This window comes from Salvia miltiorrhiza, chromosome 8 (genome assembly GCF_028751815.1).
Source record: "Salvia miltiorrhiza cultivar Shanhuang (shh) chromosome 8, IMPLAD_Smil_shh, whole genome shotgun sequence".
Classification (NCBI taxonomy): Eukaryota; Viridiplantae; Streptophyta; class Magnoliopsida; order Lamiales; family Lamiaceae; genus Salvia; species Salvia miltiorrhiza.
This window is the reverse complement of record NC_080394.1, coordinates 16,568,615-16,596,312: the sequence shown is the minus strand read 5'-3', so window position 1 is coordinate 16,596,312 and position 27,698 is coordinate 16,568,615. Positions and strand designations below refer to the sequence as shown.

General features: G+C 33.7%; 2 protein-coding genes and 1 long non-coding RNA gene across 5 annotated transcripts; 1 reads left to right on the top strand and 2 right to left on the bottom strand.

The window, feature by feature from the left end:
- Nucleotides 1-4,590: 4,590 nt before the first annotated feature.
- On the bottom strand, nucleotides 4,591-5,777 carry LOC131001446 (uncharacterized). The gene is made up of 3 exons (XR_009093933.1): nucleotides 5,525-5,777; nucleotides 5,291-5,362; nucleotides 4,591-4,777 (listed from the first exon to the last, which is right to left on the bottom strand). It is a non-coding gene; the product is annotated as an uncharacterized LOC131001446 (long non-coding RNA).
- A 6,377-nt stretch (nucleotides 5,778-12,154) lies between these two features.
- LOC131001424 (uncharacterized) lies at nucleotides 12,155-17,213 on the top strand. Its single transcript, XM_057927817.1, has 14 exons — nucleotides 12,155-12,412; nucleotides 12,600-12,665; nucleotides 12,744-12,789; nucleotides 13,374-13,504; nucleotides 13,639-13,740; nucleotides 14,031-14,102; nucleotides 14,180-14,283; nucleotides 14,405-14,486; nucleotides 15,140-15,232; nucleotides 15,609-15,673; nucleotides 16,243-16,255; nucleotides 16,343-16,423; nucleotides 16,603-16,711; nucleotides 16,786-17,213. The coding sequence occupies exons 1-14, from the start codon at nucleotides 12,293-12,295 to the stop codon at nucleotides 16,908-16,910; spliced, it is 1,209 nt and encodes a 402-aa protein (XP_057783800.1). The 5' UTR covers nucleotides 12,155-12,292; the 3' UTR covers nucleotides 16,911-17,213.
- A 6,889-nt stretch (nucleotides 17,214-24,102) lies between these two features.
- On the bottom strand, nucleotides 24,103-26,847 carry LOC131001427 (F-box protein FBW2-like). 3 transcript variants are annotated; one of them, XM_057927824.1, is made up of 3 exons: nucleotides 26,471-26,847; nucleotides 25,118-25,444; nucleotides 24,103-25,047 (listed from the first exon to the last, which is right to left on the bottom strand). In XM_057927824.1, the coding sequence occupies exons 2-3, from the start codon at nucleotides 25,423-25,425 to the stop codon at nucleotides 24,381-24,383; spliced, it is 975 nt and encodes a 324-aa protein (XP_057783807.1). In that variant the 5' UTR covers nucleotides 25,426-25,444; nucleotides 26,471-26,847; the 3' UTR covers nucleotides 24,103-24,380. The 3 variants fall into 3 exon arrangements, with proteins under 3 accessions (XP_057783807.1, XP_057783808.1, XP_057783806.1); XM_057927825.1 differs by having other exon boundaries at nucleotides 25,118-25,425; nucleotides 26,471-26,723; XM_057927823.1 differs by having other exon boundaries at nucleotides 26,239-26,695.
- Nucleotides 26,848-27,698: the final 851 nt, after the last annotated feature.

The following is a 27,698-nucleotide window of genomic DNA, read 5'->3' as shown; positions in this document are numbered from 1 at the left end:
GCAGTAGAATTTCAGCAGGGGATCCTTAAATTATTTGCAAGATGGAGTATGAGAGAATGATGAAACCAAAGTTGAAAACTTATCTAGGCAGTCGAGTTCTGCTTCAGAGGGAGTGAGCTTGAGATTTTCTTGTGAGAGAGATGAGATATGTGGGATGATTGTGTAGGATGAAAGATGGAAGCTCGGATCATCCCAGAAATGTTAAGTATGCAAAAAGGGAGAGTGTAGTGGGTGTGGTGGGTGTGGTGGGTGTGGTGGGAGTAGTGGGTGAGGTGGGAGTAATTAGATATTGAATTAAATAAAATAAAATAAAAAGTCTTCCCGGTTGTACTATGAAAACTGTAATAATCTTCAGGGTTTGCTAATTAAAAGCTCGTGAAAATACTTGAATGCTAAATTAAATAAATATGCAATGCATATAAATTCAATAACTAAATTTACAAATGTTTTTGTAAATCATTTTTGTTGGAATTAAAAATAAATTCTTTTTCTCAATTCGGCGTGAATCATCTTAAATCTAAGTTTAAAATTTTTCTAAACCTAGCTCGAGGAAACGGGGTATTACAAACAACATGCAAGAATTAGTAAACTTCTCAAAAGAGAACAAAAGTCTTTGTAAACAAAAAAATGAACAAAAGTCCATCCCAAAAATATGTTAATTGCTCAGTTATTTAATGATATCAGCTTTTTCGAAAATGCTATCTAAATTATGGCAGTTCCAGATTGTCTAAAACAGAATATTAGAAAATGAAACAACTTAAGAAGAAAGAATCATGATTGAGTACTATCAACATAATCCTTCCTTAAGGTAAATTAAGAATTATCATTTTAGAGATTACCAAGATAGTTTAAGATATTATCAGAATTAGTAGCTTTCATCGAGGGTAGAATTAGGTTTTACCTATATTTGTTTGATTAAGAAAACAACTACAAACACGGAAAAATATAAGTGATTCTACGGGCACAAAGTACACACATCCATTGTAGAAGGTTTGTTCTTTGTGAATTCAGAGACTCAAAAACACATTAAATGCTTGACACACACTTCCCCTCCCTGCCTCTTTCTATCAAATAAAGGAGTAAACTTTATATCATTGAAAGCAAGAAGTATATAATAATGAGGTACATGGTAATTATAAGAATGATCATAATATATGACTGGCAATAAAATTCAAACACCAGAAAATGCAAGTTTTAGTATCAACCTTAGTTTAAATGGTAACGTTAACTCATCTGAACATTAATTATAAAAGGCACAATTTTTCAATTCTATGGCATGTAACAAATCCAGGAAATCTTGTAAAATAATTAATGCGAAATGAAGCCAAATTATTTCAAACACCCTCCAATCGTAAAAAAACACTTATAAAATTTCATAGATCATATTTAGAGACATATTTTTTCCACCAATGATAAAATGAAATCCAGAGGCAAAAATTGAGAAACAGACCAGAGTGCAAGTTATGGAGATTGTTAGGCTCCTTGCTGAATTGCACACTCATGGTTCCATTCCCGAACTGCTTTACCAGAAACGAATTGGTCTTCCTGCAATCTCCCACATCAGCTGCCCAGGAACCATCGCCACTTTTTAGAAATAAAATTGATCCAGGCTGATAATCAATAAGAACAAAAAAAAAAGTACAAATTCAAGTGTGCTGAATAAAAAATTGAAAAACAAATAGGAATAGAGAGAAGAAAACTTACGTTTGTTCGAGACGGTGCGGCAAAGGCGGCGAAGGCATTTCCATCAGAGGTTGATGAGTAAACATCCAGCGGAGTTAGAAGGGGGTGAATCGAGGCAGCGATGAAATAAGAGAAGGAGGAGATAGGGGTGAGGAAAAGGGTTATCAAGTTTTGATGATTTCTTCTTTGTAATTGGGTTTCTGCAGAATTGTAATTTAGTCGAGGTTTCTGCAGAAATGGAGTAGAGATAAAAAAAATTGTATATGGAGACGGGATATCAGTTAAAACAGATAAAATAGTGGGAGAGAAAATATTATAGGGTTTCGTGGGTAAATTGGATGCTGTGAAACTGGTTCTTTATATAATATATAGATAACATAAACTAAAATTACAAGTAAATAAAAGTACAATCAGTTTCGAAATAATTTCATCATGAGACACATTTCATGTCTTCTTCTTGTGGAGATAAGTGTCTTTGGTTCATCAATGAAGTTAACATAATTATGTCTGTCTTTCTATTCATTACATCAACTTTATCTTGACGCACATCAATATCCTTTTCACGCGTGATCCTCATTGCACGAAGTTTTGCATTGAAATTATCAGGAATAGTTGAAGATTGCGATGTTGTGGCTTTTCATTTTCTTTTAGCTTTAGCTTAGTCTCTACAAACACGACGACTAATTGTTGAAGTACGTATAACCGAAGCTTTTGCATATGAGTAAGTCGGATCTGATCCATTTTTTTTCAATTCTTGATCTTTTTAAACTGCCACCATCTTCATGAATGATATCTTTATCGTGTGGATATTTACATGTGTTTTCAATGTCCAATTTCAATTTTCATTGGGGATGATGACGCATAACTTGATCGAATAGCTCCCGGTTCGAAAACTTAGAAGTTTTATAAATTGTTTGAGCCTCCCTTTCAACATCTTGGTTGGACATTTCGCTCTAGTTGTATGCACCAATTCATTTGGTAACATTTGCTTGAGTCATTTGTAACGATCTCTGAATGACTTTGTTGATCTTTCTTCGCCCAGTTATGAATTAGTTACTCGAGCTTGTTGATACAAGTCTAAAATGCGTTACCATAACACATCACTTTTTTGGTTAGTGCCATTGTGGACTGACATAAGTATTTGTGTGTATTTTCAAACCTTTTGACGTGAGCGTTAAGGTATATTTTAAGAGGTTTGATTATATTCAGAGATAGAAGAGTTAGTGATATTTAGTGAAATTTGGGAATTTATAGCAGTTTCAAATTGCATGAATCCTTTAGAGTTTGGGATATTTTCAAGGCTTGGACAATAATCTTGCGATGGTAAGAAATTTTGAAAGCTTAAGAAAAAATTCTAATTATGATACATAGGAAAAAAGTTAAAGATGAAAATTTTGAAAGTGAAATTGATGTTATACGAAGAGAAAATGAGATAATTGTATTATGTGCTCAACTATGACAATATTAGTGTCTATTTATAAAGAATGAAAAATAGAATTTTGATATTTTTTAAATAATATAATACTCCCTCCGTCTCAACTTTTAGTATACATCTTTCATTTTTTGGTCGTCCCACATTTTGGTATCCATTTCTATTTTCAGTAAAAGTAGGTGGGACCCTTGGTCCACTTTAATTATTTTAACACTCATATAAAATGTGGAACCCTTATTCCACTCACTACACACCCAAGAACTTTATTAAAATCCGTGCCACTCTCAAATAGATACTAAAAGTTGGAACGAAGGGAGTATATAAAAAATATATTAATATCCAAAAAAATTAACCCACTAATCAAAAGATGACATATGACATTATCATATCTTAAAATCTAAGATACTAATGCTGATGAGGCCTAACTCAAGTGGCAAAGTTGAGGCTCCCAAATACTCTCATTTGTGAGAGGTCTTGGGTTCATATACCACTTGTGTGCGGGTAGTTTTCTCACTTTTGTGTGGGTAGTCTTCCATCTGCGTGTGGTTGTTTTTCCACCTTTGTGTGGTGTAGGGGTTCCGCCTGCGTGCGAGTGTTTTATTTGATTATATTAGATACCTCTTGAAATTAAAAAAAAAAATCTAAGTTACTAATAAAAATACGACATGTGATATTATCTATAAATTTAATGTATCATACAAATTCAATCTAGAAAAAGTAATAAACTTTAATTAGTATAATGAAGTAAATAAAGAAAGCGAAAAAACAAGTAATAATAAAAAAGAATAAAATAATTAAAAAATGAACCAAAACACAAAGAGAAAAACAAGGTGGAGTTCGGTCTAAAGGCAACCATGAGGGGCAGGGGCGGAGCCAGACTTTCGGCATAGGAGGGTCCAATTTTATTTATTTTTTCAATAAAATTAATAGTTAAATAAAAAATAATAATAGCCATTAACACAAATAGAATGTCATTTAAATTACATAACAACACCACAAGAATTCGGATTTTCAGCCACACACATAAATGTGGTTAAAAGTAAGGTTATGTGTGGGTATAAATATTTACCCACACATAATGCAAATGTCAACATGTGTCACTATAAAAGTGTAGAGAAAGGTTTTTACCCACACATATATTTATGTGTGGATAAATCTAATAATACTACTGACACATATAAGTGTCTCTAAAAGTGTCTCATATGTGTAGATAATTATATTTATATCATAATACAATGATGATGTGGAAATTACGTGGATGCTGATGTGGCATGTACACGTGGCAATTTGTATGTGTGGATAAATACCTAACTTATGTGTGGCTAAAACTATTTAGAATTTTTTCAATTTAATTTTTATTTTATATATATAAATATATATTATTATATTATAGTTAATCTAATAGTATATTCCTAACTAGTTTAGAAACTCTTAAATTAAAAATAGTATGTACAACACATTAAAATATAACATGATTATATAAAAATATTTACTTTATTAATAATATCAAAGTACACATTATTTATGTCACAACTATAAAAAGCATTACATAATAATACTACACAATTGATCAAACTATTCTAATTTTCTATGAAGCTTCGTTGACGAAAAGTAATCCAACGTATTGGTTAAACTGCATATTGACATCTGCTTCAGTTATTCCTGTAAAGATAATAAAAACACAAAATTATTCAAGATACACATCTATATATTAATTAAACACAACTTAATTGGATTCAATAAGATGAATACATATGCCACAAAACACTCTTACCTGACAAAAACAGAGAGGGTGCAACTAAAGTTAAGAAAATAAAGTGTGCTTTCTGCCAGATCAATCATATAAAAAAATCCTTTAGACCTAGAAATTGCAAGAATTGGAAGGGCAATAATAAATGAAAGCAATAGAAATCCTTCAGAAAATATAGCATTTTCACTCAATAACAGTCAGATATTACTAGATCCAATACATTTCAACAATGTTCAGAAGCAACAAAAAATCAACACGAATCAACTACTCCAACGGCTAAATTGAATCAACACCTTAACGCGAAAAAATTCAAGCATATGCGATGCGTAGAAAAACATCAAAATACGAAACAAAACATCAAAAAATCAACATATCTACGCAATTGAAATATGCAGAAACTGGAATTGGATCTGGAATGTGTGTACCGATTTTTCCAATTGAGAGATAGCGCGAGGGGCGGTTGGAGAGAGATGTCAACTGGATGAAGATTATACCTTCTGCAATGTCATGAACAGTTTAATTTTTTTAGCTATTGAATCTTCTGATGAAATTAAGATCTACATGAATCAATTAAGCTCATGACAATAGTGTCTCATGTTATTTTAAAAAAGAACTAACATGAAAGTTTAGACTACAATGTATTGAATAGAGGAGACAACCTTGGCAGCTGAGGTCTTCTGACGGCGGGGAAGGTTGGAGGCGGCGCCGCCGCTTAACATTCCTAGGAGAACTTGATGCATCTTCCCACAGGCGCCCTCAGTTTGATCAGCTCCGCGCAGTTGTCTTAGCGGCCGGAAATTGACTCAAAGGTGACTCTTTCGGAGTATTTGGATAGGGTAGTGGGGATTTACCGGAGCAGAGGACTTGGCAATCTAAACTCCACTAAGATTGTGGCAATGAGAGCCTGAAAACTGCCTGACTTCTTAAGATATAGTTTTTTGAATGTAGGGCGGTAAAATGAAATAGTTTCTTGAATGCCTTTTTGGGTGTAGGGCGGGAGAATGAAATTTCTTTCTAATCCGACACTTAACACTTATCTTATTTAACACTTATCTCTTTTTGGCTAAAGCAATATACACAAATATTATTTAAATCCAACACTTTTAGTTTTGTGTAAGTAATGAGTTCGAGCACAATAATTCTATGAAAAATTAAAATCCAAATGTTTTGATTATGCTGAGCGATTCTAAAATAGATGTATTTTGTATCATATTTTAATAATATTATATTATAGTTACAAATATTTATGCAAGTAATGCTATAAGCTATTAATATTTGTAAGATTTTGTGTGGTGCAACATATATAATTATGAATTGTGATATATTAAAATGATAACTTTATATTTAAAATTAATTTGTAATTAATTTTAAAATTAAGTGATAATTTAGCGATTATAATAAAATTAAAAATTTATTTATATTCTATATTTTTTCTTTTTATTTTATTTGTATATATCTTGTTATTTTTCTATTTCGGTAAATTTTATTCTTGGATATTATGGTCGAGAAATAAAAAGTTGCTTCCCTGCAACATAAATTTCTATATTGATTCAGCAAATTTTTGTCGATATTTTCTTTACAAAAAAACATAATTAAATTGAGTGAAGGCAATATAATTTTCTTAACTATATATAAATGTTGACATATGGATTATCAACCACACATAGATATTCGGTAAAATGTGTGACTAATATTTTACATATATTTTTCATATTAAATAAAGTTTGAAATAAAATTATTTAAATAAAATCAAATAAAAAATAATTAACAAAAGAATATACGTGTCACTAAAATGTTTATGTCACACTTATTAATTGTTAATAAACTAATGTTTAAATATGTCATTAACCACACATATATAATCCTTAACTATGTGTGGGTAATAATGTTTATTATTTTGCCACGTAAACACATTAAATATAAAGAGTTAAATAGAAAATAAAAAGTTAAAAATAAATGAGATTAACTCTTTTTACCCACACATAACTAAATGTCATTAACTGTTTAAAACAGTCTAATGAATTTACCTACACATATTTAATTATGTGTGGGTAAACTGCCACACATTATTATGTGTCACAAATTATGTGTGGCTAAAACCTCAAATTCTTGTAGTGCAAGTAAAAAAAAAAACCTAACATTTCTTTCCTATTTTTCATGTTCTAGAGCCTCTCTATAATAGCTTCATTAGTACAGTAATATTTATAAATATATTCTGAGAGAGACTCATAATTGACAGAAAAATAGAACCTAATTCCGTGTAAACACTGAAAAATAAAAATAAAGAATATAGTACTAGAAATAACTCATAATATACATATGTAAAAATTATTATTTGGCTGAAATCACGAATGAGTAGGTTAACAATTACTCCCTCCGTCCCAATAATGAAGTATCCTTTCTTTTGGGCACGAGTATTTAGGAGATGTAAAGTAGATGTAAAAGTAGTAGGTACCACATAATTAGTGCTTTAATTAATGTTATTTTATTTCTTAATTAAATTGACTAATCAAGTCTCTGAGCCTCTCTCTTTGTACGTGAGTTCTGCCGCCACAGTTCGCCGGTTGTTTCAGCCGCCAGCGAGGCTGTTGGCCGTGACTCCGTTCCCCTTTCTCTGGCTCACTGAACACCCACACATACATTCAATTGATCCCTAACTCCCTCTCTTAAATCATGTTCAACCTTCCTTCCCAAAATCGAAACATGCAAGTTCAGCCCTAAAACATCCTCCTCCATCTGGAATCCGCCGCCGCCGCTGCTGAGGGGCCGGCGAGTCGCCGCCCTTATTCCTTCTTCGATCGGCGTCACTTCCTCCTTCCTCTCCACTGTCATTCTCTCCATTTCTCTTCCTCACACTCAATTTCTCAAAATCAAGCCCAAATTTTTCCCTCTTTCAAAAGGTTTTCGTCGAGATTTGTCCGTCGCCGCTGAGGGACCAGGGAGTTTGGCGCTGCCCCTTTCCCTCATCTGAACCTCTCAATCCGACGCAGACACCACCATGGGCAGAGAGCCGAACCCTAATTACTCAAGCTATGATACAGAGTACCAGGACAACGAAATACCAAAATCAAGCTCAGAAACCAACCACAATCAGACGATTTTCCCTAAATCCCTGCAAATCCCTAAATTATTCGAGCAGATCTGCCCGCGGTGCAGGCGGTGGAAGGCGGCGCTGGAGGATGGTGGAGGCAGCGGAGGCGTTGGCGTTGAAGTCAGTGCAAGAGGATGGTGGCGGAGGCGCAGGCGGCGGAGGCGTTGGAGTCGGTGGAGGCGGATCATGGTTTGCAGTGGAGGCGTTGGAGTCAGTGCAAGAGGATGGCGGCGGAGGTGCGCGACGGTGGAAGGTGGATGGATTGGAGGTGGTGAAAGAAGAAGAGGAGATGGGGGAGTGGGGACGATTCATTTCAGAGAGAGGAGAGGAAAGAGAGTGTGGCAGATCGGGTGGGGTGGGTAGGTTTTAGGGTTAATTTTTGTGTTTTATAGTGGGACGGCTAAAAAAAGAATAGGAGACATGAATATTGGGACGGAGGGAGTATATGACTAGCTCTGTTAAGTTCTAATTATATTTTATTTTAGTATATCTAAGAGTATTACATTATTATTATTATTCAAGTTCAAATTGAATATTAGCTATGAAGTGAATACACGAATAAGCATTGTAGAGCTTGTTCTAGAGAAAACGAGTATTAGACAAGAACTGAAAATATGCAGATTAACACCACAAACAAATTAGAGAGGGAAAAAATAAGAATGAGAAAATTTTCAAAGGCTAGAGATTGAGTGTTATACTTTTCATGTTAAAAATTAGAATAGAAACTATATTTTTATATTTTTAATTAATATATGTGAAATGACAAAAATACCCTTTAAATTTTTGAAAAATCCTAGGGGGGTCCAATGACCTCACTGGCCCCCTCTGGCTCCGCCCCTGATGATGGGTCTTCCTTTGAATAATGGAGATGATTTTATTTTTTAAATTTTCTACATGAGATCAACCCATATACCCAAAGGGCGCTGCTACACATCTTCTGGTAATGGTAGTCTCAACGATTCAATTGTGACGTGACATGCTAGATTAGAAAATGTTAGTTTGCTTGAAAAATTAAATTGTATACGTGAGTATCAATATTTTCATGTAAAGTCCATAATTTCTTAAAAATGTTTGATAAAACTAATATACATTGAAAATGTTATAATAAAATTGATATATTTTATAAGTTAAAAAAAATTGAAAAATAGTACAACTTTATATAATTGATCATTTGAAAGGTTAAGGTAGAATTGATAAAAATTCTCAATGTTTGAACATATTTTATCGTTACCCCTCTTTAAAAAATATACCTAAGAAGAAGATGAGTGTTTACTAAGAATGAAGAATTATTAAATAATCAATCAAACTTTCAAATGATAAATATAAATTATTGGAGTGCAAAAAGAGGTATCCATTGGACAAAATGCGTGCGGCAAGGAGATATTAGTCAAGGCAGTCATCCAAGCTATCCCGACCAATGTCAGTCAAATGTGTGCGCCATTTTAGTGGAGGGATAAGAAGGACAAAAAGAGGTACAAGCCAAAGGAATGTGGGGGAGTTGATTTTTGTGATCTCACGAGTTTTAACTGTGCTTTACTAACAAAACAAGTTTCACACATGGCTAGGCAACCAAATTCCCTTGTGGTGAGGGTCTTCAAAGCAAAATACTTTAAAGATGGCGACATCCTTGCGGCTTGCCCAAAATTCAACTGCTCATACATATGACGCTCACTATTATAAAATGGGTAGATGGTGATGAGGGGACTAAGATGGTGTGTTGGCAATGGGAAGTCGATTTCTATCCTTAATGATATGTGGGTGATTGGGCTAAATAAAATATTGGCGGCACCGGCACCTGAGATTGTGGAGGCGGATGAGGTCGTGGTTGTGGACCTCATGCACGACAAAGGTTGTTGGAGTACGGACATAAGCCACAAGCTATTTCTACCGTTTGAATATACAGAAATATTGAAAACACCGATTGAAGAGCGAGGGCGAGGTGACGAGTTGTTGTGACAGTTGAAACAAAAAGGAACCTTCACAGTCATGACTGCCAACCTTCTTGAGCTTGGATACTATGAGAGTCATCCCAATACAAGTGATGCAGCCAAAAAATTATGGAGCAAATTAGTTTGGGCAACGTTCATTTCGCCAAAGGCAAATATTATTTTGTCATGAAGTTAGAAAATTTTGGCAGAAAAGTAAGTTTTGGGACACGTTGAGGGTGGGGCAGACTTTAGCCCTGAGGATATTGCACAAACGGCTCCCAAGAAGTTTGGGAAAGGTAAGTATGAGATGTGGTTATCGATGTGTGGCAAATGTGGTATTTTGTTTGTAAAGCCCTTCAGAAGGGGAGAAGCTGAAAGAGGCTAAGTTACAGAGTTGGGATACATAGCATTGCAGGAAAATTACCATGAGGCGAGGCTGGTGAACCAACGCAATGTACAACTAGGTTTCACTTGTGGAGAGAGGACGTTGTGGAGGCCGACAAAAGGGAGGTTCAAAGTTGACGTTGATGCTCTCTTCTATCTAAACAACAATGCTTTTGGGATTGAATTATAATATGTGATCCTAGTCGACAATTAATTGTTGTCCAGTCGAGAAGAACGCAACCATCCTCCAATGCTTTAATCGCAAATATTATGGTTGTAGTAGGAAGAATTAGAAATTATGGTTGTAGCCAATTGAGTGTTTAGGGACTTTTATGTGGTTGCTTGAATTATTTTTAGGGAAGAGCAAGGTGATGAGCTACTGTCAGAAGATGTCCACGAAATTATTCGAGCGGTATTAGGGGATGTGCTGCTAGGGTCTTTCATATGTACTGTTCGGCGAATCGAGCTGCTTATAGCTTGGCCCAATTTGCAGGGCATTGTGCTCCACTGGTGTGTTAAACTTTTTCTTTTTTCAATTGATTAGAGGATATTGTAAAAGATGACCTTATTGAATAATTACAATATCTTTTTTCTCTTAAAAAAATTATTGGACTGCAAAACAAATTATCCATTCTAAATTAAATTAAAGTGGATTTTTAAAATGGCCTATTTAGTTTAGTAAAATTAAAAATGGTCCACTAAGATAAAAAACTTAAAAAATGGTCACTGTTACCATTTTACCCTTTAAACATCACCCCTTTAAAAATTCGCGCATTTCACAATCAGTCGAATTCACAACCAAAATTTGATTCGCAACCATAATTTTTTGGTAGTGAATTCACAACCAGTCGAATTCACAACCATAATTTATTTTGGTTGTGAATTCGAGTAGTTGTGAATTTGAGTTTTTAAAGTTTGAATTCACAACTAAAACTAGAATTTATTTTGGTTGTGAATTCGAGTTTTAGTTGTGAATTTATAGATTTGGTTGTGAATTCAAGAATATTAAGTTGTGAATTCAAGAACATTAAGTCGTGAATTCATCGAACTGATTGTGAATTCAAGAACATTAAGTAGCGAATTCAAAAATATTAAGTTGTAAATTTATAGATTCGTGAATTCATAGATCTAACTTCAAATAAAAAGAATAAAACAATCATAACTATTCTTGGTAATTCTTCTTGGCGAACCAGATCCAAATTCAGGCGAATATCAGGCAATGAAATAATTAGCATAGCACCTTCAATTTAAACCTTAGATAAAAGAATCAAAATTAAACAACTTGCTGTAGAGAATCGAAAAATGAAATAATACTTACAAATTAATGTAGTAAAATGAAATCTCGTAGATATGCGTGAACCACAAATCTTAAATTTGCAATTTTAGGAAAACGCGTTGTTCTTAATCAAAACTAATCTTCAACATTTGAATTCAAAAGCTAAATCATTAATCCTCCATTCGTCAAATGTTTTTCTCAAAAATCGGGAACTGATTGAAAAGCAAAATAAAGAAAAAGAATGAGTATGGCGGCGGCTGCGTTTTTTTTCTCCGTGGCACAGAGGGGGCGCAGATGTAGGCGAACGGAGGGGGAGGCTTCCGGAGGTGCGTCGAACCAGGGAGGCGGCGCGTCGGACCGGGGGAGGTGGCGCGGCGAACTGAGGGCAGGGAAGGCAAATGAGAGAGAGAGAGCAGCGAGAGATAGAGTGAAAAAAAAAAAAAATTTTGAGGAAAGGGTATTTCTGATTTTTTACTAAAAAATTGGCTATTTCTTAATATTTTTATTTAATAGGCTAAATTTTAATTTTACAAAGTGGATTAACTCATTAAATTATACTAGTATAAATCAAATATCTAAATTATCTTATTAATTATACTCACTTAAAGCATCTACCTCGACTCCAAAGTCCAAAGAATTTACAAAAAGAAAAATAGTGACAAAAAGGAACAAGGAGAAAGAACTGAATACGAAAAGAGCATAGAGTTCTTTCAGTTCGTCACATTATCTCTCTCTCTCTCATTGTAAAATGGAAGGGCTAGAGAAGCTAGAACAAGTTCAGAGGAATATTCATTTGCTTCATTCAGTTGGAGTTTCCGATGCCAACCCCGACGCCGAACGCTTCCTCGCTGATTTCACCTCTTTTCTGGTAATCGAAATTCCACTTCTCCACAATCTTACACTTTATGATAATCACTCTAATGTTGATTATAGATTCTCTTGAATTTCTTATTTTCAAATACTTACGACATGTTCTAATTTCGAGCCTCAGTTTTTTTTTTTTTTTTTTCCGCAATTGTTTCTGTTCTGTCATTTGATCTCCTGGTGCACTGAAGATGCAAGATTGTGGTGAGCTTGATGTCTCATTGAAATGCCAATTGATTACTAAACACATGTCAAAGGTTTGCAAACTGCTATTCTCTCTGCTTTCTGTAATTATAGTCTGCTAGAATGCATCTGATCTCTCTCTCTCTCTCTAGGTAGTGGATTTATTAATCTCGGACGCAACGCAACCTTCTAAGAAAGGTACTTGTAAGACAGCTAGCATGGTCGTTTGGCTTCTTTAGTTTGATTTACCCTTTGTTGATATCTACAAAAAGGCAAACGATTCTAGAGTTAGTGCATTCTGCTTTTCATGCTTATTGTGCCATTTTTTTTGGTCGAGAGGTATTAAGTAGAGCAGATAAAAAAAAAATCTGAATGTTTCAATGGTACATTAAGAGATAAATTGAAGTACTGGACATATTATAATTACAAACCTAAATGTTAATCTAATTTATATGCTTTCTGCAATGCATGATTTTAGAACTGTTTTTATTAGGGAAACCGAGTGATTTCCTTGGAAACCTATAGTAATATGTGTGTTGCTAACTGGCTAATTACAAGCTGAGCAACTATAGAGTCTTCTTTTAAAATATGTATTCATAAACTCCCAAATGCTGTTTGTGGTCTGAGTACTTGACATGTTTCTGAACTATTTGGATTATATGTTGATTTGGTGGTGACAATTAACAAGTACCAGGATTCTTCTAACATGTGAAACTGAGGTTGGATTATGTATAAGAACATAAATTGTGTATTATAGTTTTTCTGAACCTGAGGTTTTGCAGGTTGCAGCCAGATTAAAAATCTTCATAGCGATGACAAAACAAATCCGGATCCTGTGCAGAGCCTCCATTCTGATGTTTATGTAATTGGGATAGATGCAATGATACGCTCTAATTCAACTCTTGAGGATTTTGTAAGAGTTCTTCTGGGTGATTGAAATTTATTATGGAGGCCATCTTTTTATCAGTTATTTGGTATTTCATTTCTGTACTTTTATATGAATCTAATCATCAATAATGCTGATATATTTCTGATTGAAATCAACAGTGCAGATCATATTTTGTGTTTCACAAAATGGACGCAAACCAGCCGCACTCAATTTTTAAGAACCTACCTATGCTTTCATTCACAGAAAGTTATATTTATCAGGTAAGTTTTCTTGGAGGTTATATCTTTTGTAGCTTTAAGAACAATGTAATCCTTCAGCCCTAATCTATCAGTTATATGGCTTATTTTGTGCCATCAGGAGTTGGGAAAGTCAAACGGCTTCATTTACAAAAAAAAAAAAAAAAAAAAAAGAATTACTCATACTTCATTATTTATTTATTTTCTAATTCATTTTTGTTGTTGCTAAATTACATACTTGGTTAGATGAATAACTTAACTATGCAGATCTTAATTCATTCTTTTTGTCATTTTTTCACTTGGTTCTGGTCTAGTTGGATGACTTAAATGAGAAACTCCTACAGCTGCCAACGGGTGAAGTTTCAAGTTCTACTGAAGGCTTTGAGGTAATAGAAATCCTTACCAAGACTTTCACCTCAAAATTAATATCTGTTTGACCGAGTTAATCTTGACTGAAGTTCAGGACGATGAGCCAAGCCCATGTGCTAATTCTGTACAAGTGTTCGAAAAGAATCCGTTTAGACCACTCTTTAGGGTACTAGAACGCTATGGGCTTCTGACAGAAAGGTTCAACATTTCTGTTGGCATTTTAACTTCATGATATTTGGACTTCTCCTTCTGTATAACAGGAAATTTGACTGTTGATAAAGTCTCTTAACATATTACTTTGATTTGCAATATTCATAAGGATTAAAGAAGAGTTGAGATATGGTGAAGAATATTGGCATCTGGAAAGAAAGCTTTGCTGTGCACTGGCGAGAAACAAGGAGGTATACTATTATATCCTATGCCTGCAAAATACTTTCATTTGCTGCATACTAATTAAAAGTAATTTCTCTTTATTTGAAATTTAACGCCTCAATATATATTTGGCGCACTCACGACTGTCAATGTAGGTGATATGAACTTCTAATTAGAAAGCTGTTAGTTAAAACAAAAAACATATATATTCCTAAAAAATTGCTGGTTAGAATTAAATTCTCTATGCATATGCTTTGTAGCAATAGCATCTGCAGATTATGCTCTTGTCTTCTGAAAACACCAAGAATCTTGTTTACTATTAATTATAAAATTGTTTGGTTAAAATTTGGTCTTTGCAATGACACATTGGCCAGAAAATTTGTGATCTTCTGCTCGACTCTGCCCAAAAACTATGTAAAAACATGTTTGGGAATAAATTGTGGCGTAGTTGCCTTCTTAAGTTCGAGACCTGCCTTATATTATTGAGAGAAGTAACACACTTGAAGCACTGATGATTCTTATGAACATCATTCACCATGATTCTGTTGCTTATTGGAGAAAAATGTGGTCTAGCTCACCTTTTCTATATTTAACAAGTTGAGAAAACAATAATGTCTTAGCTTTCATTATCAATATGAGATCAATGCCTTACTTTTGTTTTCCTGATCTGATGTAATTATAGATATCAATTGAGGATGTCACGAGGGCCATTCATCTAAAATCTTTTGATTATCGGGTGCTGAACCTTCTGTTATATCAACTAAGAGGTGAAAAGGTATCCTATTAGACGCCATCAAACATTTCCTTGGTATATTTTGTAATCATTTTCTTTTTTCTTAGATTGTCCAGTTAGCTCTAAAGCTAAACTCTGTATTAACCACATGACATCACATATTTAATTTTTAGTAATCCATCATGAATCAAAGTGAAGCAAGTTATGAGGAGCCTAGGACATCTGTTACCAGATTGTTCAGGAGCTCTAGAACAATTTATATGCATATTCTTTGCTTTGTTTTTATCACCAAGTGATTTTTTATTTGTCCGACGTGTATGAAGAAATACTTTTCCTCTAATTAGAAAGAAAACAAGTACTCTATCCTTTGTAGCATGATATAGTTCACTCAAATATTTTCTTCGAAGCTGTTTTGAAGGTAAACGAACTGCATATGGAATTTCTCTCAGTCTCAGAGTTGCTTGTTGAAGTATCTGATGATCTGTAAGTGATATCTCTTTGTAAATGCTTATGTTTTGTCTGTCTCTCGGTAGGAGAAATGGCCTGCTAAGATTAGCATTAGTCTTTCCTTGAGATAACCCAATCTATGTTGCAGTCTGGAAGTTGACATTTAGGTGATGTTTGAAATGCATGTAGCATTCTTACATATTTTCTGAAATCATATAGTCATTTGCAATAATTTGCTCCTGATCTGTATTCTGTTTTGACATCATCATGTACTAAGCCACAAAACTTTTGAGTAACTCAGTCACTCATTCTCTTACTGTGATAGTGGGATGTAGATGTACTTGATAGTTCCTTTCTGGGCTGATCACTCCTGAATATTGTGCTACCACTTTTTTTATCTTGATGTTTTGATAAATACCTCAGTCCACTCGTATAAAAAGGATTGGCGAGTAATACTTTTGCTTACTATCTCCAAGTGTTATATCTCGTTTCTTCAGCTCTTATGCTGAAGAATATTGTCCCATGGGATTTATGAGAGTCTTTCCATTTCTTGTGCATGTTGGACTAATAAAACTTCATCAAGGGTTAACCAACTGTTGCTACAGGTTTGATTATGAGGTCAGTCTGTGTTTGGCAAATTAGTTGCTGTAGATTGTATTCACATACTACTAGTTTTGTATCATTTTGTGTTTTTGTTTTTGGTAGGGTGATGTTGCCGAGAATAGTTTCAACATTCTTCGCATGTTTGTAAAATGCTATGGGGCTTCTGCAGCGCCAATCATGCTGGTGAGTGGATAGTGACATTTCTTCGACTCGGAACATTCTTTACTAAGTTTCACTTGATCTTCCATGAAAAAAGAAAAGCAGTGCCAGTGGAAGAGAGAGAGGAAAAGCAGCATATTGCTGTTATGATTGATTTCCCTGGTAACAACTAAAACTCGAATAATTTTTGTGTGCTGGTGCAGGCGCAATTCATTTCTGAAGTGGAAGAAAAGTATGATCTATTATTTAAAGCATTAGATCAAGAACTGTCGGTGAAGTACCGTGAAAGATGTGAAGAAGCTACAAGGGAAGGTTGGGTCCAAATATAGAGATCCATGCATATAATAGCTGTAGTGTTAATTGCAACTACGATTGAAATTGTTCAGGTGGAAAGACATGCGGCCCTTCTCTTGGAACATGGCACATTCCACCAGTTATTGAAGATGAAGCTGAATATCGAAGACGAGCTGTTTCATCTAAAGCTCGATCAATGGCGGATTTGAGTTTCTAAAATGGTGTTAACCATTTTATGTTGGCCACCTATCATCTCTGCATTCGAAGCTCGTTAGCCACCTACATTATCTCTGCCAGTACTGTTGTGGAAGACTATGCTAATGTTGAAGATGATTTTATGTTACTTTTTGCTCGAGAAGTGCAGAGTTTAGTTCGAATATGTGCGATTTTGCATTATTTGGTGTCAAAATATATTGGTTTTCAGGCTTTGTTTGCAAGTATTTGGAAGCATGGTTAGTTGAGGGAACTTGTTTTTGCCGTGTTTGGTCCATTTAAGTTATTGGTTTGTTATTTTCCAAAATTTGGCATGTGCTTATTTATTCTTATTAGTCGTTTATTTCAAATATAATAGTGAAATATGATAATACTCTATCCGTCCCTAAAATGCATGTTCATTTGAAAATAACACAAGTATTAAAAATTGGTTGAGTGTGTGTGAGTAGAATAAGGGCTTCACTATTATTTTGCTTGTGAATTGTGTGTAGTACTTATCTATTAATCCATCTATTCCAACTTTTAGTATTCATTTAAAAGTGACACGAGTTTTAATAAAATGGTTGAATGTGTTGTAAGTTAAATAAGGGTTCCACCTTTTATGTGAGCGTTAAAATAATTAAAGTGGAGTAAGAGTCTCATTTACTTTATTATAAAGGGAAAAGGTGCAGATAAGCCCTCCTAGGTGTAGCCCTTATAGCGTATACCTCTTCATTCTCACTGTGCGTGCAACTAAACCCCCCAACTCAAGAAAAAGGGTGCAAATACCCCCCTCGCCCTAACATCCGTTTTCTCACCGTTAGTCAACATTATTTTTTTTTTAATTTTCTGTGGGGCCCATCTTCTTCACCTTCTTGAACGGCCAAACCCCTGCCCTCAACCTCGCCGGCCACTGCAACCCCGACGCCGGCACCTGCACTGGCATCAGCGACGACATCCGGACCTGCCAGTCCCTCGGCATCAAGGTGCTCCTCTCCCTCGGCGGCCAAATCGGCACCTACTCCCTCGCCTTCGCCAACAACGCCACCCAGGTCGCCGACGACCCAACCTTCGCCCGCATTTCCGAACTCCTCCACAATCCAGCCCTACAGCCCGGCCCCGACCTCGAAAAGGCCCTATCCGAGGCGGAAATCAATCCAACTCCGGCTCTTTTACTCGGAATCTTCAAAAAATTTGATTCCAGTCCGAAACCCCTGTTCACTCCTCTTCAATTGGGCCCGGAAGCGGCCCGGTTACGGATTCTCCATCGATGTTTTCAATGCCATGGTTGATTCTCTCGGCAAAGCCCGAGAATTCGACTCAGCTTGGTGCGTTATACTTGATCAGATTGAAGGAGATCCCAACGAAAGACCTAATTTCGATACTTATGTTATCATGATTAGGAGATACGCACGCGCAGGTAATATTTCATTTGATTAAGGGATATAGTTTTGAACACTCGTAGTAATAATCCAGCTTTCTAGCTACAGGATTGTGCCTTCCAAGTGTTTGTGAAATTGATTTCAGTTCTATTTCTGTGTTTTGTATCTAATTGTGTCAAGCTCAGTTACTGCGTGTGTGTGTTCGCACCAGCTTTCTTGCTGTAGGATTCTGTCTGCCAGTGCAGGTGCCGGCGAGGTTGAGGGCAGGGTGAAGAAGATGGGCCCCACAGAAAATTAAAAAAAAAAATAATGTTGACTAACGGTGAGAAAACGGAGGTTAGGGCGAGGGGGGTATTTGCACCCTTTTTCTTGAGTTGGGGGGTTTAGTTGCACGCACAGTGAGAATGGGGAGGTATACGCTATAAGGGCTACACCTAGGAGGGCTTATCTGCACCTTTTTCCCTATTATAAATAGAAATGGATATCAAAATATAAAACGAACTAAAATGGAAATATAGATACTAAAAGTTGGGACGGAGAAAGTATCTATTATATATATATATATATATATATATATATATATATATATATATAGGGAAGGGCTAAAATAAGAGCATTTCTTAAGATATAAAATAAGAATTATCTTCAGCCCTTAGATCATCAAGATCTATGGTTGATTCGTAATCTTGTTTGATGGATTTATAGTCCTGAGTTCGAATCCCAAAGGATAGTCATTTTTCCACTTAAACTATACATACACATTATGTAATTATCTTATACTCCATCTGTCCCATTATTGTTGTTCCATAACTTTTGAACACGAAAATTAAGGAGTAAGTGTAACTATAAAGTGATTAAAAGTGGTAGGACTTACAACTTTTGAAAAGTAAATTATTGTCTTTTATGAAAATAAGATAATAATAATGGGACAACCCAAAATGGTAAGTGGGACAACAATAGTGAGATGGATAGAGTATATTTTTTTTTTTTTTTTAAACTCAAAATTCGAACTCTCTGTTTAGAAGAATATCCACTCTGATCGGCATTATTACACAATTTCATGGGTCCCCACCAGACAATAATTTATCACATTTACATTTAGGGGGTGTATTCGTTGTGGATTTCCACAGACTTTAAAAAGTCCATGGAATTTAAATTCCATGGAATTCACATAGATTCCAGACGACTTTCAAAGAATTCGTGGTTGAATTTCACCCCGATTTTCACTGATTTTCGAAGACTTTACGGGATAATTTTGGAATTGAATTCCATGAAACCAACGCCCGCCGAGTCCCAGCATCGCTGGAAACCCAGCGACCGCTGAGTTCCAGCGAGCGCTGGAAACCCTTATCTTCACCGGTATTTCCTTATCTTCACTGGAAACCCTTATCTTCCACCGCTCCCCGCCCTCACCACCCTTATCTTCACCGGTAATTCCTTGGACGGAAATCTCTTCTCCTCCTCCTCCCCCTCCTCTTGCAGCTTTGAGTCGCTCGACCTCTCCGTCAACAGCTTTGAGATGGATAGAGTATATATTATACTCATTTTGTGCACGAAAATGAGTCACGTTTGAAGGTGGACACAAATTTTAATAAAATTGTTAATATTAAGTGTAAGTGGATTAAAGGTATATTTATAGAGGTAGTGCTAATATTAAGTGCTTAATCCTTTATTAAATTTAGAAGTTAATTTTATTTACTCTTTTTGAAATTGTTGCCTTTTAAGTATTGATGGGCCTTAAGTTAACAGATTATGATTAATAGTTAATTAATGAATAAAGTAGGTTAGGTTTAATTTTTGGGGTGAGTTCATGAATGATAAAATATAGTAGTAGTAAATATAAAAAGTGAACTCGAACTTTTTTTGGTGGGGAAAAAAGTAAGCAAGCCTCTATTTCTCTTTTTCGTGGAAGAAGGTTGTATAAAACAACACTTTCCAATGGTTAGTTTTTCCCATTAACTAGTATATCACATTCGTGCGATGCACGACAGACATCGAAATTAAATGAAAATTTTAAATAATAAATAAAATAATACAAAAAAATACAAAATATGTTTAAAAATAAAATATAATAATTCACATCAATTACTCAATAAAATTCTGAATTTAAAAATATAAATTTTCAATCTATACAAAGTGTAATGATATTATAGTTATTAAATAAATTTAAAAATGATTCGATAATGAAAATTTGTATTATGCATATTATTATATAGTATTATTAATCATAATAAATATTTTTCGCATATAAACATAAATAAAAAGTTGTAAATTTTTAATGAGGAGATAGAAAATAAAATATTTTAAAATTTTCATAACTTGTTCATTTTAAATTCATTTTTGATAATTTTTATACTATATTAAATTTAAGATACATATTGATTTTTTTTCATGAATCAAATTTGATGATGTTTAGAAAAATAATTAAATTATAAAAAAATAAAAAGAAAAAATAGTAAAAATTTTGGTGGAAGAAGAGAGAGAAAAAGAGAAGGAAAATATGGAGGGAAAAAACTCCTCTTTTATATATTATATAGATTTCTCTTTTCTTTCCTTTTTTTTCTATTTTATTTATTTTAAAAAACGTCAAATTTTATTCATGAAAAAATATTTAAGATTCATCTTAAATTAAAGATCATGACAAAATCTTTAATTTAGTGTAAAAATAATTAATTAAATAAATTTGAAATTAATAAGTTTAAGCAAATTAAATTTTACTCCATGCGTCCAAAAAAATAGTTTATTTTTACTATTTTGGGATGTCACAAAAATTAGTCCATTTTTATTTTTGAAAAATTTCTCACATAGTAGGCTTATTTTCTCCATCCACAATACAATTAATTATCATTATTAATATTACTTTTTATGTTAGACCATTCCTCCACTTACAATATACTAACAATTTTTATTAAAACTCGTATCATCCTCTTTCAGGAGTATTTTTAGTGGACGAACTTTCATCTCTCTTGTATTCTCTCTCCTCTCTCATTTGTCATTTCTTCTTATCAATTAACTTACCTAATCTTATCTCGCTTTCCTTTTTTTGTATTATTATTTTTATTTTATACTCTCTCCGTCCCCAAAATAAGTTCCTCTTTGGAGACGGCACGGGTTTTACGGAAAATGGTAAAGTGTATTAATAGTGGAGAAAAATATGTTATAATTAGTATTGAGAGTGGTGAAAAAGTGAAAAGTAAGAATAAATAAAGTATTATTAGTGGTGGGGTAATTGTCCAAAAATAGAAAGAAAGAAAGAAGAATTTATTTGGGGGGGACGTCCCAAAATAAAAAAAGAGGAACTTATTTCAGGGACGGAGGGAGTATATCTTTATTGAAAAAATTAATTTTATAATTTACAGGAGTATTTTTTTTATTATTATTACAATAGTTTTTAATGCAACTAAAGAGGGAAATTATATCGGTTCATTTTAAAATCCTTTAACTTTAATAATATTGTTTTTTTCTTTAATTTTATTTTGTAGATAGATAATTAATAATATACTATTCCCTTCGTCCCATTAATCTTGTCTTATTTTTCTTTTTGGGTTGTTGCAATAATATTGTCTTGTTTCTATTTTTGGTAATGATTTTACACTGTAAACAATATGGCCCACACATTTACACACTTTTACTGCATTAATTTAACTCTCCTTAATAATCGTGCCCAAAAAAATGGAACAAGTTTATTGGGATGAAAGGAGTATATCTTAAAAATAGAATTTAAAATATGGCTTAGATTTGTTAAAGAGGTGGTCTTGGGTACAATTAGGTGTATCGTACAACCGGGTTAACCTGCACCCAGACCATGACCCGCATTTTAATCCAAACTCGCATCTTGACCCAAATAGTGTAAGTGACACTATTCAGTTATATAAATGACACTGTCTGTAATTGACACTAATCTGTTATACAAATGACACTACGTATAAATGACACTATAACATTGTAAATGACACTGTGTATAATTGGCACTATTCAGAATATATAAATAACACTTCCTGTAATTGACACTATAATATTGTAAATGACACTATAATATTTTAAATGATACTATAACATTTTAAAATGTTATAATGTCATTTATATAATTGAATAGTGTTAATTATAGGTAGTGTCATTTGTATAACCGAATAGTGTCATTTACACAATCTGGGTCAAAATGTGGGTTCAGATCAAGATGTGGATCAGAGTCTAAGTGAAAATTAACCCAGTTGTACGGTACACTCGATTGTACCCATGTTTTTGTGTTTGTTAAATTTTTAATTATGTTTATGTAATAATTTTTATATTTATTTATACCAATATATTTTTTATTATTATTTTCTAATTAAATTTAACATTAAACATCAAAATGACTTAGAGCATTACAATATGTTACTATTACATCATTTAAATATATGTATCTTTATTATATGTCACTAGAACATTGCTACTTATTTATTACTTTTTTGAGCTGGAAAACTATTTGTTTTCAAGATAATAATAAGATACTCCATCCATCCCAGCCAAGATGATACATTTCTTTTCGGCACGAAATTTAAGGAGTTGTAGATTAGTATTTTAAGTGTGTAATATAAAATTGATAAAATAGGAGATAGAAAATAATAAAGTGATAAAGTAGGAGATATAAGATAATAAAGTGATAAAGTAGGAGAGAGAAGGTAATAAGGGAGTGATTAATTAGTTGTAATTGTGCAATTAAAATCTTTATTTTTTTCATATTTAGAAATGTAGCATCTTCGTTTGGGACGACCCAAAAAGAAATATGCATCATCTTCATTAGGACGGATGGAGTATATGTTAAATTTATGAGAAATAATAATTTATTAAGAATTGACTTTGCCTCTGTCTCTACTGGACAATAAAGTTAAGTAAAGGGTATTAAGTACAACATAATATATCACTAGTATGCCCGCTCGTGCGATGCACGACCAATGTTGAAATTGAACACTATTTTAAATAAATAAATACATATATTAAATATAATTTAAATATAAATAAATGCAAACATAAATCTCAATAAAAAAATCGAAGTTATGAACAACATAATCTCAATAAACACATGAATCTAAAAACATTTGAATTTTCAATTTTTGAACTACCAATTAATGATTTATAATTGATAAAAATGAACAAATATAAGTTTAATCTTTTTAGTTGCCTTAAATTTTTATAATAGAAAAAAATATAAATAAAAAATAATAAAAATAATTTCTAACAAAAAAATAAAAAAAATAGAAAAAAAAATGAAGAACCGTAGCACTTAAAGAAAGAAGATAGGAGAGAGAAGAGAGAAAAAAATAATTTTGTGACTTTAAATTATAATAACTTATTTATTTTATATAATTTTTACATCAAATTAAAGATCTTGTCATCATCTTTAATTTAGTATTTTTTTATGAATCAAAGTTTATGATTTTTAAAAGAGAATCAAAATAAATAAGAGAGAAATTTTGGTGGGAAAAAGTAGCTGTTATACTGCTCTTTTATATATTATATAGATATATAGATTATTATTATATAAAAATAATTATCCAAAATACCTCAAATTTAGCATGTACCTAAATATCCTATAATACCAATGTGTTCATAGTTTTTGTTATAAGTAACTCTTAATTTTGAATCTCTGTTAAACTACATTATTTTCAGTTATGCCCAAAGAAGTAAGCTCACATTGTGTCAAATGTTGCTGCAGAGTTCACATTGTGCAATGTGCATGCGTATCAAATGGTGCAGCTGAGTTCAACCAAAGAGATTTCTCTCCTTTTTTTTTTCTTTTTTTCGATAAATTAAATAAGTAAATAAAAAAATTTTAAAAACCACACAACGGAGGACTCGAACCCAGAATCTCAAGCCTTTAGCATTTCAAATCCTCTGAAAAATGATTTAATGTACAAACTCTCCCAACTGCAATATACTAAGAGTAGCAGGAATGAGCAATGCATGTCTTATTCCACTAGATGCAAATGATTGATGCGTTAGGCATAGGAAACTTGCACATATCCATTCATACACACCCAAATTCATTACACATTTATAACCTAACTCTAGGATACCTCCAACAACCACACTCAACACACATAACAAACACCTTCATCACATCCATACCTCACTCAAGGCGACTGCGGCCAATCATAGCCGGCATCCACCGCATGCACATCGTCGTAGAACCACATCTCCACGTCGTCCATCGGGTTCCCATCCCCCCACAAGTCATCGAGCATGTCAGCATAGTCCTCGTCGTCGTCATCATCATCGTCGTCTCCCGCAACAAAGTCCCACGCGAGGTAGCCAGACGACCCCGAGTAGTCCGAGCAGTTATCCCATCCGTTCATGTCGTAGCAATCCACCACGAGGGGGCCAACCACCTTCAACTTAGGAAACATCTTCACAAACTTCTCGTCCAATTTCACATTCCAGCATCCGCGCACGTCTAGGAGCTCAAGGTGCTTGCACTTGCTGAGAATCTCGATGATACTAGCCGTTTCCACGAGCAAGTAGGCTATCTCGAGATTCTTGAGCTTGGGCATCGTGGCAGCAATGGCGAGGGCTTCATCGTCTTGGGAAAGTTTCTCGATCACCTCCAACGGGTGCATGATCCACCTTAAGCTGCTCAGAGACTTGCAGTTCTTCCCTAATGCCTCCAGGCCTTGAGCTCCAACACTTATGCAGTAGCTCAAATCTACAAATGTGAGACCACACAGCATTCCAGCAGCCTTTCCCACTACTGTGTCGTTTATTTCGCATCTTGGCAGTCTCAAACTTCGTAGAGATTGACCACTTGCAACCAAAATCATACGAATTTAAGTAATGAAAAGTCGAAAACTAAACTAAATACCCAAATACTTACTGATCTGCTATGAATAAAAGGGTATTGTCCAAAGAGAGGCCGTAGACAGTGAGTTTTCGGAGAGAGCCACAGCTTCTTGCTATCAGCAATCGGAGCATTCTATCAACGACCTCAGGCTTCCTGTTTCGACTCCATTCTTCAATATCGATCTCTTGCCAGCAGTAAGGACCTGTAGCTGCTCGCCCCCACGATTTGCAAACTCTTGGTACTACTGTTAGAACATCATATAGTGAGAGGTTCTTGAATATTAGGCCTAGTGCATCAGGTAGTAATTCATCCCATTTTCTTAAATCCTCACCCTCCTCCATCTACATATAGATTTTTAGCCTGTGATTTGGAGAATAGAATATAAGAAAGATTGTACAAGAAATTAAATGCTACAGAATCGAGACACTTTTTTTTGTTGGGGGGGGGGGGGGGGGGGTTAAGATTAGAATCAAGAAACCATTTTTATTTTTTAGTTTACAATCAAGTCTTAGAATTAAAAGCTGATTGTGATTTTCCAGACTTAAAAGTTTCCCTTCAACCGGAATCCAAGAAACCCAACTCAAATAAGATAGAAATTAGTATATTTGGATCCAATTCCAGACTCAAAAGCCTAAATTTCTTTCATCTTCAAGAAATTAATTTAATCCGGAAAACTCGCCCACGCTCAATTTCAGAAAACCACGTATCACAAATGATAAGATGAGAACTAGGGGAACTTCTTTATTCAATTTCAGAAAATCAACATTTTCAAACGATAAGATGAAAATCAAGAGAATAACACATCCATGTACATATTTGAGTAATTCCCCCAATCAAAAAAAGAAAAGAAAAAGAAAATGCAAAGAAACAAATTTCATGGCAAAATCTCAACACAAAAAGCACCAAAATCTGAACGGTTAGAAGAAAAAGAAAATGCAGCAAATTAGGTGTAGAAACAGCTAAAATGAGATATGCCCACATCTTCATACATCTAAAATTTGCCAGAAATGCGTAGATCAGCCATAGCCATGTAGAAAAAAAAAAGAAAAAAAAAGAAAAGAAAAAAAAAAGGACAGCTAGAATCCAAACACCCAAAACACAGAAACCATGGAAACCTTATCACACACACAAAAACAAGAGAGGAGATGCAATACCAAGACCACACAGACGAGCACCAACAAATTCGGGGGGGGGGGGGGGGGGGGGGAGAGAGAGGTTAGCTGATGATAACAGAAGAAACTTGTAGCAGCAAAAAACGAAGCCGACAGATGGAAATGCAGTGAAAAAAATGTGATCTTTACACTTTAGAGTGTCTCATCTAATCAGGGACCCAAAACAAAAAGAAAAAGAAGAGAGCAAAAGGCAGCAAAGAGCTGCAAAAATTACCTAAGCTTTTTTCTAGTACTCTTGGATCTGTAAACACACACCGGTTTATCCGCCTGAAATGAAGGGTCCTAGAGCTTGCACTCCCCCCTCCCTCCTCTCTCTCTCTCTCTCTCTCTCAGTCGTTACACAGAGAGAGAAAGAGAGTGTGAGTGTGAGTGTGGAAAAGTGAGAAAAGCTACAACACAAGAAAACAAGAAGAGAAGCAAAAGCAATATCGTATCTTGTGTCTTTGTGTTGTGTATTTACTGATGCAAAAATACATCAAGATTCTTCTCTTTTTCTCTATTTCACTTTCTCTCTCTCCTTCTCGAGGTTAAAAACTTGAAATTTTATGAAAGGGACTTTCACTATTCTGGTGTAACCGAGTCCAGTCGAATAATGTCGTGCTCCTCAATCTCCGTTATTTATAATCGAATTGAATTTAGGCTTATTAGTGTTTTATATATCCAATTTTAAACATTTTTTTATAAAATATTTGAATTTTTATTTCTTTTAAATTTTTTTTATAAAATATTTCACTATACAAAATTCAGTGACAAAAATATAATTTATCTCGCTAGATAAAATATTTTAGGGACTGTTATTCTTGGACAACCATATTAAGAGCCACCATTATTGAAAAATGCTCAAAATTCGAGTTCTTTTGTTATGTCACCAGATTTTGTATAGCGGAACATTTTATGAAAAAAATTAAAAGTTTCAAAAAATTTAGGAGAAAATGAAAATTTGGAATATTTTATAAGACACGCTGAAAGTTCGAAATATAAAACGCTATCAACTCTTTTCCAGCACAAATGAGTTTTTCTAAATTTAGGTATTTATTTAAAATGTCTATTACTTATTTTTGAAAAAATCTTTTATTTACAATTACATAATATATTCATTATAATTATATAGTACTAACAAATAAAACTAGTCAAAAACTTAATACAATTATTATTTATTTAAAATGTCTATTACTTATTTTTGAAAAAATATTTTATATACAATTACATAATATATTCATTATAATTATATAGTAGTAACAAATAAAACTAGTCAAAAACTTAATACAATTATTATTAATTATATCACATAATGTAAATTGTATTTAGGAAATAATTTTATGTTTTTAAGTTGCATCACTTCACGAGCTTAATGATGCGTTTTCTTTTAATATAAGAAAGACATCAACTTTATTTATCACTTTATACCTCGTTTGCCTTGATGTAATTGGGTTAAAATATTA